The 13,114-nt window shown below is 42.2% G+C and overlaps 2 protein-coding genes across 13 annotated transcripts in view; both read right to left on the bottom strand.

The window, feature by feature from the left end:
- Nucleotides 1-6,986, bottom strand: part of LOC118512469 (polypeptide N-acetylgalactosaminyltransferase 5) — a 75,654-nt gene extending 68,668 nt beyond the window's left edge. For 3 of the 6 annotated variants that reach the window (XR_004906306.1, XM_036056951.1, XM_036056955.1), the window contains exon 1: nt 6,845-6,986. The gene's annotated coding sequence lies outside the window, so the exon portion shown is untranslated. Of the gene's footprint in view, nt 1-6,507; nt 6,525-6,575; nt 6,669-6,763; nt 6,782-6,844 lie in introns of those variants that run through there. The other 3 variants (XM_036056952.1, XM_036056954.1, XM_036056953.1) reach the window with 3 other exon arrangements.
- A 662-nt stretch (nt 6,987-7,648) lies between these two features.
- Nucleotides 7,649-13,114, bottom strand: part of LOC118512468 — a 28,587-nt gene continuing 23,121 nt past the window's right edge. For 5 of the 7 annotated variants that reach the window (XM_036056943.1, XM_036056944.1, XM_036056946.1 and 2 more), the window contains 4 exons: nt 12,105-13,100; nt 11,797-12,036; nt 9,974-10,063; nt 7,649-9,136 (listed from right to left, as the gene is read on the bottom strand). In XM_036056943.1, the coding sequence (XP_035912836.1) occupies nt 8,933-9,136; nt 9,974-10,063; nt 11,797-12,036; nt 12,105-13,100 (1,530 nt within the window). In that variant the 3' untranslated portion in view covers nt 7,649-8,932. The remainder of the gene's footprint in view (nt 9,137-9,973; nt 10,064-11,796; nt 12,037-12,104; nt 13,101-13,114) is intronic. The other 2 variants (XM_036056948.1, XM_036056949.1) reach the window with 1 other exon arrangement.

Here is a 13,114-nt window from a genome sequence, read left to right as displayed (position 1 = left end):
GGAGTCACTGCTCAATCTAATACAACTAGTACAAACTTTGTATGAGATTTGACGGCTGAAGTTAGACAGCGGTTTGATCGCACGTCCTCATCTATCCATTCCCGTACAAAGTGTGCACTACTGAGCAATGACTCCAACTTAATGCCTTTTACATATAGAAGAGTCATAAAGGGCGGTCCGGTGGCCGAGGCGACAGCGGCGCCGATCTTCATACGGTTGGACCGGGGTTCAAATCCCATCCAGACCGCCTCCCCGTACGTAAGGCTGACTACTTTACTATGGGTAGCATTAAGTCACAGAAAGCCAGAAATTGCAGGTCGAGACCTCTCGAGGTTGTAGAGTGCCAAGGAAGAAGAAGAAGAAGATTCATGTATTTTCTGTATGAGAGATATGACCCTCTTAGAATTCTACTGCAAACCCAGCCTGAACCTACAAATACCTGTCACCTTTTCTCTCCCAGTACCTGGAACTCAGGTTTATCTCAAGCCCGAGTTCTACTGAAATCACATATCTGATACCAAATCTAAATATAGATGCAATATAGCAACACTCAACTTAACGCTTCCTAAATTCTAAATATCCCAGTCCCCGAGCACGCGTGCCAGATCCGAACTCGGTTCCTTTAACTTTATTCAAATAGTACACAACCTATCCATTACCATATCATGCCACCCTGAGCCGCTTACCCAAGAACAAATAGTCGATTTTAAAGTAAATAAAAGGATCTATCCTATCACGCCGCATCCGGATCGATGCGAAAAGTTATTTCCAAATACCGTGTACCCGGTTGAGTGAATTCATTTGAACCACACGTACCACGGTTCACTTCACAATGGACCCGTTTTTCACCGGTCTGAACATCTTTCCACGCGTCTCTCTCGCTCTCTCTAGTTGCTTGCTGCCAGTTCCGCACCAACGGTGGAACTGGATTAGAAAAGGCAACCACAACGACCGAAAGGATCATTTTGATCTCCCATCAAGAACCTTTCGAAGGCACGTATGTGTACCGGGCTGCTTCCAAAATCTTGTGTGATGGTTTTAACATCCAAATTTTGTGGGGCAACAAGTAATACGCGCTCGCCATTCTTTTCCGTTTTGTTAAAGGAAATTGTAAGTACCAGAGAGGATTTAATCTAGCTCCAGGTATACTTCGGTGGATAGGTTTAATACCTAGCTTTACGTAACGGATAGAATATTATCTTAAGATGTTGATTCGTGCTGATGCGGCTCTACTAATGCTCTGTGATATGAGCAAAGGAATCATTTTTGTACCATCCTCAGATGATACGAAGCTTAATCAGTTTGAGGCATCGCTGTGCTAAGCCATCCAGAATCACAAACCGCCTTTAATGATGGATGCCAAATTACACGACTTATCGCAAACGATACACCACGGTTCACACTTATCGTAAAGACATAAACAGACTGTTGGCTCACTATCTACTATGGCCATAGATAACATCAGTCTAATCAGTTTGTTTTCTTGCTTAGGAATACAAAATCCTAATCGAGCGTTGTGTTTTTCAGAACTCTAACACTTCTTCTTCTTCTTCCTTGGCGCTACAACTTCAAGAGCTCTCGGGCCTGTCATTTCTTGCTTTCTACAACTTGATTTTACCCGTAGGATTGATTCAGTCCTGCGTACGGGGATTTGAACTCCGGTCCGGCCGTGTGAAGAGCGGTGCCGTTATCGTGGTCATTAAATTTTATCAGATTTTCAAAAATATTAGCTATGTTCTGTGTAGAGAATAATGGAAATAATGTTCTGTGTATCGAACAATATCTCCTCAGCTAAAGCTTTGCTCACAAGGTCAGATCGTCTTCATCATGGTTAGGATGAGATTTTCATGCTGGATGTCCCAACTTGGTAATCATTTAATCGGGAGTTTTCCACGCTTTTGTCAGAAGAAAACTTTTTGACTAGAACAACTTCAAGCAATTAATTGACAAGAGGTTTAGCGAATCTGTTTTAAACAAACTGATGATTGAAATAAATTAAAAAAAGCAATATCAAGGAATTACAGACATTCAACTTCAGAATTTTTTGCGGTATCCTTGAGAATTCTTTAACTTTGGAAGAGTTATGTTTGATTCCAGTCGATCTAACTAATAATTTCTGTACTGTTCCTTGTTTCCTCTTCTTTGACACTACAAGTTCGACAAGATGTTAATCTACCATTCCTGGCTCTCCGTTAACCTTACCCGTTCTACATACGGGAAGGCGATTTAGGCGGTATTTGATCCCCGGACCTGTCGTGTGAAGACCAGCACCGATATCGCCTCTACCACCGGACCGCACCACTGTTCTCTTACGAACTCTTTGTTTCCTCACAAAAGGTTGCATCGTATCGTACAGCTCTTTCCTCTGGTAATCAGAACAATTCCTGAATACATTTTCAATTTCAAACACTGAGATATCTTATGACATTTTCTGAGCCTCAGGATTTAACAACAAGTAAACAACTCATAACACATAGCTCAACAATGAAAAACTTTTATGAGTTTTAGATTTCTACCGACTTTTTGAATACCAAAGCTGGTAAAAATACAGAAATCTGGCTTGGCAGTCTGGCAACCCCAGTTCGAACTAGGCAACATGGCCACACTGAAATCGGAGTAATATTGTTTGCAATTTTTATTAGGCTGCAGAATGCCTCAGAGTGGTTAAAAGTGGTTAATTTACGCTGAATTTGTTCGACATCATGTTTTCCACCTTTTGTTTTGCCCTCTATCGCCTGTCATAAATCCTACCAGTATTGCTACACGGAAGCACCCCGACGCACCGTACCTTCCTCAATGTACGCAAAATTCATGTCGACAGCATTGTATTCTCACCTGAGAACATAATTATTATTTCCCTCGTTCGCATCCAATCATGCCCGGCCGAGCGTGTACACGTATACGATCAATCAAGACTCGCCTCGATTGCCTTGTCAATTTTCACTTTCCTCCTTTGTAGCCAAGTCAGCCAGACGGTCTGAGCCACTACGGAGCAGTCTTCGAGCCGATATATTGGTGAAGCAACCATTTTTTGTACGGCACGCTGGAATGCACACGCCTTCAAACGAGGAAGCAGCTAAAACAACGGCAAACACACACGCACACAGAAAACAAAACCCATCGCAATAATTCCACATACACATGTTGTCTGCACCAGCAAACCCAGGAGGGTAGGCAGTGTTCGCTTTTATGCTTTTTTAGCTTCCCGCAAAACAGGTCGCTTCTTCGGACCAAAGTTTGAGCCGGTCTCGATTGCGAATGCAAAACCCAGCAAAGTGTACGTTACCGGTAATGTTGGAACCGGAACAGAGGAAAACAAAAAACAATCCAAGGACCACAAACACCCACAAACGCTCGACACGGACCTACTATACACACGTATCTGTGCCATTCACATACCGTTGTAACCTTACTTCCGGAATTGTTTGAAGTTGAGCGTTTTGAGGCGCTCGTCGGCTTCCTTGTTGCTTTCCTTTTTGTCCGAACTGGGCCAAAAGTTTGGACAAACGGAATGGAGCTCTGTATGAACGATTTCTGCACCAGCGTATGGCAGGAAAGCCCCGGAAAGCGCATAGAAGTTTCTGAAGCCTACATTAACTAACTTTTGCAGCACGTCCATCCAAAAGCCAATTGGACCGGGCTCGTACTGTACGAAACCAAATGAAGAGGGTTTCGTTGTTGGTGGTTTGCTTTCGAAGAAAATGAACGGTTTTCTTCTCTAACCATATCTCAAACATTTAATTATGATTGCAAACAAGTCTTTTTCCCCATTCTGATCGATGCGCGTAGAAATGATGAGGAGTTGTTTACACGCTTTCAATATTTTACAGTGAAGCAAACAGAAGTCCGTACACGTTGAAACCAAACAATTGCGACTCGGTAGACAATTTTCACGGCCAAGATATGGGGCAGTCATCAACTCTTTCTCCACCTCCAGATCATCCCAGAATATCCCTTGAACAAACCCCTGACAAGACTTGCCGTTGTACAAGGATCAGAAGCAGAAACACTTGTCATGATTATCATGCATGTGGGTTTTATATTATTTATCACATGATCAGAAAAATTTATAAAAATTGTTGACTGTTAAATTTAAATTCATTTTTCAAAAATAATAGAGGTAATTCTACTATCAAACTGTTTAATACAAAAATCAAAACAAAAATAGTGATTGTATTCAAACATCTTTAAACTAGAATAGAAGCTAAGGAAAACTGAAAAAGGATTGGCATATTTTTACTAATTTTTTTATCAATTTTGCTATGTAAAATACTGGCTCATAAAAATTATCCACTAATTGTTTCATTTCAAATTGTTCAGATTTGCATTTGAAGCACTGTAGAACCGTGTAGTTTGTCAGTGCAGTCATCGATATCAACGGACTGTTTTTTCAAGAAGCCATTTTAATTAAGAAGCGATAGCCAAGCCTTGAAGTTGGCAATACTTGCCTGACTTTACAACTTGCAAAGCACAATTGCAACCGTCTTTCAGCCGAAATTAAGCAATTAACTCTAGGGACACGTCGTGGTGGTCGTCGTCGCACGTTGTGTCCATCAGTGGTGTCCATAGCAACCGGTACAAAATTGTAACTGTTTTAGATATCAATTTGTTCCATTCGAACAGCTAAACAAGCGGAGGCCACCGGTCGATTATTATTATTTTTCGTTTGAGTGCACACTAGAAGACTAATGTGTTTCTATCCTTTTTTGTTTTTTGTTTTCCGTTCCTACGGCACAGCTGTTTCCGCCATCAATTACTTGGACCAGCTTCTAAACCACACTAGTGGATGCGTTGAAAGGCGAACAGAAATAATGATGGCAAAGCATGCTTTGGCTGGGGCAGAAGCTTATCGATATCAGTGCTAGGGAACTGTAGTCCAGTGGTTGCTGTATGATTTTATAATATCGATCGACAGCATGTTCGTTTCGTTCGTGGACCATGGAGTTTGGAGCAGTTATCTCTTTCAAACTATGGACGTAACAGAGGAATCATCTATCTGAGATCAACAGTTTAGCGCAATTTTGGACGATCGGGAAGTACGTCTGGTAGCGAGACAAGACCAGAAGATGGACAGTGTTTAAGTTGAGGCTATGGCTATCAAAGCACGATCTTCAGTAAAAGTGGCCCAACGATCTCAAACAACAATTCTGGCGAGAGATTAAGATGCTGGTGAAATGAAACAGAAATTCTAAATGGTACTCACCTCAACTCTCGTTGGTGTCTTTCTTTGCTCTGGTTATATCTACCCGATTTTTCCGGCTCACACTCCAACAGTATATGAGTTGTGGCCACCTTGTTTTCTTACGATTGGGGAAGACTGCCAGAATATTGCTTCTTGGTTCGCAAGTTTCACACTTTCCGCGGGAAGCATTTATATTCCACACCTTCCACATCTCTTGCTTTCTTCCTCTCTCTCTCTCTCTCTCTCTCTCTTACAAACACTCACACGCAAAGATGCACACACGTGTACGCGGAAAACGCACGAAAATAACAGCGAGATCCGGCATCCAGATGGATAGAAACTAACCCTCCACGAACACGCCTTCAAAAATCTTCCCCGCTATCGGCGTGTGGCGAACGCGAAGCAGTAGATGGGCAAGCGGTGCCCATCTTCATGGATAATTTTACGTTTTCGGTTTTCCAGGCCAGCGCCAGCAGCTTTTCTCATCTCTCGGTCAGACCCCGCGATCATCATCATCATCAGCACCAATCAACGTTTACTCTTGAACCACTATTCCACTCTTGCTTTGATCCCACATCCCAGACACAGAGGGTGAGTGGAAGTCTTGGCTCGTTTTTTTTTCTTTTTTTTCAACCATCTTAAGCTACAACAATACACCGGGCGGCCACTGACACGGGAGTTCTTTTTCCATTCATCTTCCATTCATGGTTTTTTTTTCTCTTGAGCATTTTTATCTCGCACGGTACGTGAAGCAAATGAAGGAGAAAGAGACTTTGAATTTGAAAACTAGAATGATTGAATGACTTAAGCTAACAGCAGCTTCCTTCTATCGCGGCATTTTACATTCCGCTAATCGTGCTAGGTTGAATGGAGTTCGCGATTAGACCTACTTGGATCAAACGATTTCACGATTGGTGAAAGATTATTTCCAAACCCTAGGCCTAGACCACGGTAATTGGAACTGCGTTATCTAATTATCAGAAAAGTACTGATAATTGTTTTACTACTATTTCCACAGACGATTTCGAGACGATTGATCGGTGCGGTTCATTTGCTGGAGGAGCTCCGAACCGCATTGCTGGACCCTGCAACACGGTCCCAAAGATCAAGTCATGCAGCCATGAAAAACAGCATGTACGCGGCTTGCTTACGTACTGCATCGGAACGGCAACCTACACGGTATTCCATTGCACACCACACCCCTGCACCCTACAACATTCACCAGCAACAAGAAGAACACACATTCGACAATCTGTCAATACGCACAGAGCACGGCGGCGAACACGGATTCCTCCGGATGAGAAATACATCCTGTTCTAAATCACCATATAATCATATCGCCTTTTCTCGGTTCGCCAGTAAGGAGCACGGAAAATGCACATCGATTGCACACCGATCGTTGTTGTTCCCGTTGTCATAGACAACGCACGGCGACACCACACAGCCACTGCACTCGGGGACGTTGGAGTAAATAAACACACAACGTCATCAGCTTCTCGGGGCCCCTTTTTGAAGTCGTCACCAACGTCACCAACCAGCATCGACAACCAGCACCTGATCGCCGTGACCTGTTTTACCGACCGACGAACGGGGTCCGTGTTTCCCCCGTTTGCTTCCGACTTTCACACCAGTTTTCCCTATTTCCACGACACGGGCAAGTACCGTTTACGCTGCACGACGATACCGCTATTGCTGCTGGGTAAGCTTTATTTACTGCATTTTCCGGCAGCGAATGCGTACGCAGCCTAGCCAACACGAAGAAATTTGGTAAACTAAAAAACCCAGCTACCACAATCGGGCACGGTAGCTTGACAGGTTTTGCTCCCCAAGTTACATTTCTTGACAGCACTGTCAAATTGGTAAACTGGTTGACCCAAGTACCGTTTTCGCAGCAGAGCACGGTGCGCCATTATGACAGTTGGGAGCAAATGAGACCATGTGCCCGTGAAAGCTTTTTCTGCAGTGAAAAAAAGCATTTTTTCGGTGAATTTTAAAATGTTTTTTATTTTATTTTATAAAGCACAAAGAGTGCCTCTTAATGAATAATGTACTGAATGCAATGCATCGAAAACATCGATGAACACAGTTTCTGTACAAACTGCAAACGGGTCAAGAGTCCAAAGAGTTGCAGCATAAATTGTAACGCATGGTAACGCCTTCAGTAGGACATCATGCGGCTTCCCAAGAGGCCGTGCACGGACTGATGCTGGTTAATGCTTAACTAAAGGACACCTATGGAACAGAAAAAAGTGTTGAAATTTACCTTTGAAACATTGAACGTATTTCTTTCAATGATTATTAAAAATTTGGTTTCAATTGAGGACGAGCTTAGGAAAACATCAAAGTCCATATCGATGAGGGCTACATAATCTTCCATCTTTTACGTAAATACCAGCCGCAATATAATACAAAAAAAAAATAATTTCTTTCAAACAATATTCAACCTACAACACAATTCCATATAGATGTATTTTTCGCAACAATAACGTTTTCTAGTTTTATTTTCCATTTATTAATGTAAGAATATATCCCGAATGTAAGTCAGTGGTTTTTTTTCTCAGAATACTTGTATAATTTTCTATCATCCGCAGCATGAACCTATCCCAGCCTCACTCGCTCGCTAACGCTTAACGCTGCACATTTAGGATGGTATCGTACCCATACAACATACACCGTAGATGCTGTAAAGCTCACACTAGCAAAACTCCTTTCCCCAGGCATAAACGCTTGGATGAGGCACTACAGCACGGCAAGGATCAACGGCTCCATTAAAGCACTCTGCCACAACAAATTCACAACAATGTTAGTGTTTTTTCTTTGTTGTCGTTGCAAATATGTATAACATTCACAAACAAAGGGAGTAAATAGCTTGCAGATTTGTTTCGTCGATTAACGCGCGGACCGGTCGGACCACAACCCACTGGGATATTATTATATTTTTGGTGATAGCTAAATTACTTATCTACTTTTGAAAGCTGCTTCATCTGGACGTATGCGTATTTTTCGTAACTACCCTCGTTGCAAGCGCCAACATACCGATAAAATTTCTCCGAAGCTCTACACGCGGATAACGAATCTATTTTGATTTATCGGTGAGGCATGGAACTATGGTGTGTATCAAAGTTGTGGATGGCAAAAAGTAGTTATTTCCTTTTTTTGTTATTTTTACAAGCATCGACGAACAACAAAAATGAGCAGTAAACCTGTCTTTACCTAAAATTGAATTCATTTGAAGTACTGTGTAGCACATAATCTGGCTGATATATAAAATCATACCAACAACCAAAGACCGATAACTACCTTTACGAATAAATATTATACCAAAGAAAGCAAAAGATCCGGAGGGGAACCGTTTTAAATCGAACCGCTTTACATCCTTCCTTCCTGTGCCGCTTTTTTCTATCCTGTTCTTGCGCACCATTATATCCTGTAATATTTCCTATCTCACAATGCAGAAGTACGTAAATAGGCCTGTTTTGATTCTTACTGACCCACCAGCCCATTCAGTACGCCGAACTTCATACATTTTTCGCTTTGAACAGTTTTAAAGGACATTAAAATCTTATCTACAAGTGTGTAAGCCTTGTGTTTACCTACATATTTATGTGTGTGTGTTTTTGTGTGTGTTTGATAAAACATTACTCATATTTTCATCTACTCTGTGTCTCCTCTGTGTGTTTGTGGTGTTCTCCCCTCTCTTTGTTTTTCAATAGCATAGACTAAGTGTGACTAAAGTGCGCTAAACCAAATCTACTTATACGCTCGGGCCTTGTCAATGTTGGAACGCTCCACGTCAGAGAATCCTAGAATGCTTTCAATCGCATTCAAGTGACCCTGTGAGTTTTCCTTGTCCGTCAGGAAGTAATAGATCGCACTCTTCAGGAACTGCAGCGTCACCTCGGGATCGACTTTGTTTTTCGTCTGCTGAGCGTCAATCAGCCGCTTGTACATGGTCTAAAATTGAACGGGGAAATATATTTGAGAAGTTTCAAATTTTCGTACAAAGCAAAATAACACATACAAAAAGAATAAGGCTCATTAAAAAAAGGAAAGGAAGGAAGCAAGCAAAGAACAGGAAACGCTAAACAAAGCAAGATAGATAAGCGGAAAAGAATTGGTGAAAAGTTGATAAAATAGTGCTTTTAGGTGAAAGCAAAACAAATGTGCGCAATGAAAGTGAAAATTAGATAATTGGCTATAATAAAGAGTAGTACTAGACATGGTGCAACATGTTTTTTTGTTTTGTTTTTAATAACATTCAACAACAGAAAAAAGGTTAGCTACAAAAACCCCTTCAAAACTTAACCGTGATTTAATATATTCTCATGCACCTGTTGCGCCATTTCTACAAAGCGAAAGTGTAGAAAAGCACAGCAGAAAGTAAAGTGGACCGTTAAATTCCACCCCAACTTTGCTGAAACCCCCATTAAGGCCATTAAAAGAATGTAAAATAAGAAGAAACCATATAGAACGTTAAACACTGTCGTAATGAAAAAAAATCTATAAAATACGCTAGTATGATTTAAATATAAACCACATTCGTACATTCAAAAACATAAGTCAGAATAACATAAAAAAATAAGACTAAACAAATCACCGCATGGTAAGCACATCAAGCATCAGCCCCTTACGACAATTTGCCCCAAAAAAAAGAAAAAGCTCGGTACTAATGGGTAAGTAAAAACTCAAACAATCGCTCTAAAACTTCAGCTAAGGCATGTTTGTTATTGCAGACGGTTGATGCTAAATTTCTTGCTTTGATTGTTTTTAATTTGTCTTTGTGCTACAAACCTTACGGGCACCGAGAAGCCAGAGTGAGATTGCTTCTTTTGCGCTCAGTAAAACCTGCGTACCGCCATTTTCTTGCTGATAGTTCGTATCCTGGAGAGAGTGTGTGTGAACGACAGTTTGGGGAACATGGGGAGAAAGAGTGAGTAATGAGTGAGTGTTTTTTTTTTGCTTGCTTTTTGTAGTGGGCTACATATTTTAAGAAATTTAAACAATTGTACAAACAGGCCGAATCGATTCCAGATTGATTGTAGTTGGCGATTGAGATTTCAAATTTCTAGTATGAATTTGTGTGAAGTTCCATTACTTACCAACGCAAACAAGGGTAAGTAGATTACAAAAGACTACGAACAAAATGGAGTTGATGTTTGGAGGGGAAAGGGAAAAGAAAAACAGGCAGACAAGGCAAGAAGGCAAACAGCAGTAATTGAAAGCAATGTAGTGCAATATGTAGCAGCGTTTTCGCATATTCTATGTTTGGCGGAATAGCCCAGCAGTACAGTAACAAACAATCCACGACCATCGAAATCCCTGCTTGCAATAATTAGCATAAAGCATGGAAATTATACCATGGTAACTTACAAAATAATTTGTAAATTTAAATTTTCATGTTCCGATATGGCAATAGTTATTTCTACACTACTGTTGCGAGATATACTATAAAAGACTTCATATCTTGGATCTCCTAATTTCATTTTCAGAGTATCTGGAAGATGATTGACACTTTCTAAGAAAATTCTGAATTTTTAGTAAAGGATTTCAACAAGGCATTTTAAAATTTGTCCACAATTCGTTAACGGCATCTCAAGTGTGTTTGCATTTCTCTCTAGGCATTTTGATGGTTCGAACGAAAAGAATTAGCTATAATCTAAGTGTTAATAGACGACGTCACTCAGCTATACGGCTCTATGAGCGTTGCGGGGGGCTTCTACAGCAGACCAAGATTACTAAATATAAGTTTCATTTGCTTTTGTCAATTGTATGCACTTCGCATCAAACTTTCTAGAATTTTTAACTATTTTTTTTTAACATTACAAGGTTTCTCAGGCCAGTTCAACATTGTAACACTAGATGTAAACAACATTAATATGAATATTAAATTCAACCTTGTTAACCCTTTTCAACATCGGAAAACAGACTTTCAACTCCACAAAATCCCCCGATCATGGGAAATTCTTATTTTCTCTACAATGTTTAAACTTTGTTCAGAAATAATAAAATCAATTATAATCCCTACTCTTTTCGTTCGAGAATACTAGAAAAAAAAATCAAAAGGTTCCCAAGTTTTCTTTGCACTCCTAAAATGAGCGCCAAAAAAAGAGTTTTCTCACCATCCAACTACAATGATGACATAGTTTCACTTTTTGCTTTGTTGCATCCATTCGCTCCTTTCACTTTTACTGTGCAGAAGAGGCTTTTTTATCTACGGCTATTCATATATATATTGGAACCATAAGCCAAACAACAACGGGCCAGCGTCCGCACAATGTAACACAGCGAGTCATTTTGCCACACAAAACACAACCACACAACACATCGAATCGGTGCAAAGCTTCTTTTAAAATTGGGGGTTGGAACATAAAGAAAAATGCAATTTGTATTGCACAGAAAACAAACAAAAAAACACAATAAATCATTCAGAATTGACCATCTTCTTGGATCCGGGGGTGGATAGAGACCTGGTGAGGTATTGTCACCTGCCTCAAACCTGACAAAAACACAAACCAGTGTGTATATGTGGTATGGAAAATGTTTTTTGTTTCGGTGCGTCCGTTCGTACTGTTTCGCGAAACCGTTCGCGGGACGAAATCGTATCGAAAACTTACCCTTATATTTTCCAGTTCATCCTGCGTGACCTGGAGCTGCTGCATCAGTTCTGGGATGGATACGCGGCTAGGCGAAGCGTGAGCCATGTCACTAACACGGTCGGCTTGTTCCTGCCGTTCTGCCTCCTGTCCCTTGGTGTACATGTGCAGATACATCTTGTTCGCCTTATCTTCCTGTTCCTGCAGTTGAGCCTGCAGCTTTTCCAGCTGCTTCTCTAGATCCCGAATGCGCTCCTTAGCCTGCAACGGACACAACAAATCAGTTACCCGTGGCTAACAAAGTCGTTCACCCTGTACCCTGTACTTACTTGCTCATAGTCCGGCACCAAGTCACAGTAGCGTGTGTTGGACTCGGCCAGCTTCTGGAGCAACACCTCGAACCGATCGTTGTTCGACGTACGGAGCTGCTGCTCTTCCGACTGATGCTGCTTGATCAGCTCCTCGATGCGCTCTTCGTACAGTGCAATGAGACGCTTCTTTTCCGCGTCCATCTCTTCATCGCTGCCGCACGCCCGATCCTGCGTGTGGACGTACGAGTCCTTCGAGTGAATCGAGGACGTAGTAATGTCCTCGAAATGACCCGAATCGGCAAACGAGCTTTGCATCTCGGACGTGGACAGCTTGTCGATAAACTGCACCTGATGGATACCGGCCTGCATGTGGTGATGGTGATGCCGTGGGCTCGCCTTCGCGACACCCTCGTCGATCTGATCGACGATGGGCGAAATGTCCTGGCTCGAGCTCGGTGTGTTCACATCGTTCGTGGTGTTTTCCCGCACCGTAACCGCATCGCTCGAGTTACTTCGCTCCTCCGGGGAGCTGAGCGATGCTTTGAACAGTCGCAGCTCGACCACCTCTTTCGTGAGCCGCAAGATCTCACTGTCCCGCTGCTCCAGATCGCACCGCGCCTGCGACAGCAGTTCCTTGAGCCGCCGAATCTGACGCTGGGCGCGCTGCGTCGGTGTCAGATAGTCGCCCCCGGTTTGGCCCGCGTGGCTCGAGCAATGCACGACGTACTTCATCTTGCGACCACTGAAGGTGGTACCGTTCCGTGCCACGTACGGATGATCACACGACATGCCACTCGCGACCGAGCTGTAGCTGTGCAGCGAGTCTAGATCATCGTCCAGATAGCTATTGATTGGTGATTCCGGCGAAACGGGTGGCGTCTTAGGGCTGAGGCCTCCCCCTATCCCACCGGCTTGCCGTTGCAATCCTACTCCAGGGCCACCGTTAGGTGTTTGTGGAGTTCTCGGCGTTCTTTGACTACTGCTACTGTGTCCAGAGTTGATTAAATTCAAAGACTAAAAAGAAAGAG

This window comes from Anopheles stephensi, chromosome 3 (assembly GCF_013141755.1).
Source record: "Anopheles stephensi strain Indian chromosome 3, UCI_ANSTEP_V1.0, whole genome shotgun sequence".
Lineage (NCBI taxonomy): Eukaryota > Metazoa > Arthropoda > Insecta > Diptera > Culicidae > Anopheles > Anopheles stephensi.
Note: the sequence above shows the minus strand (reverse complement) of the source record. Positions and strands in the feature narration are given on the sequence as shown.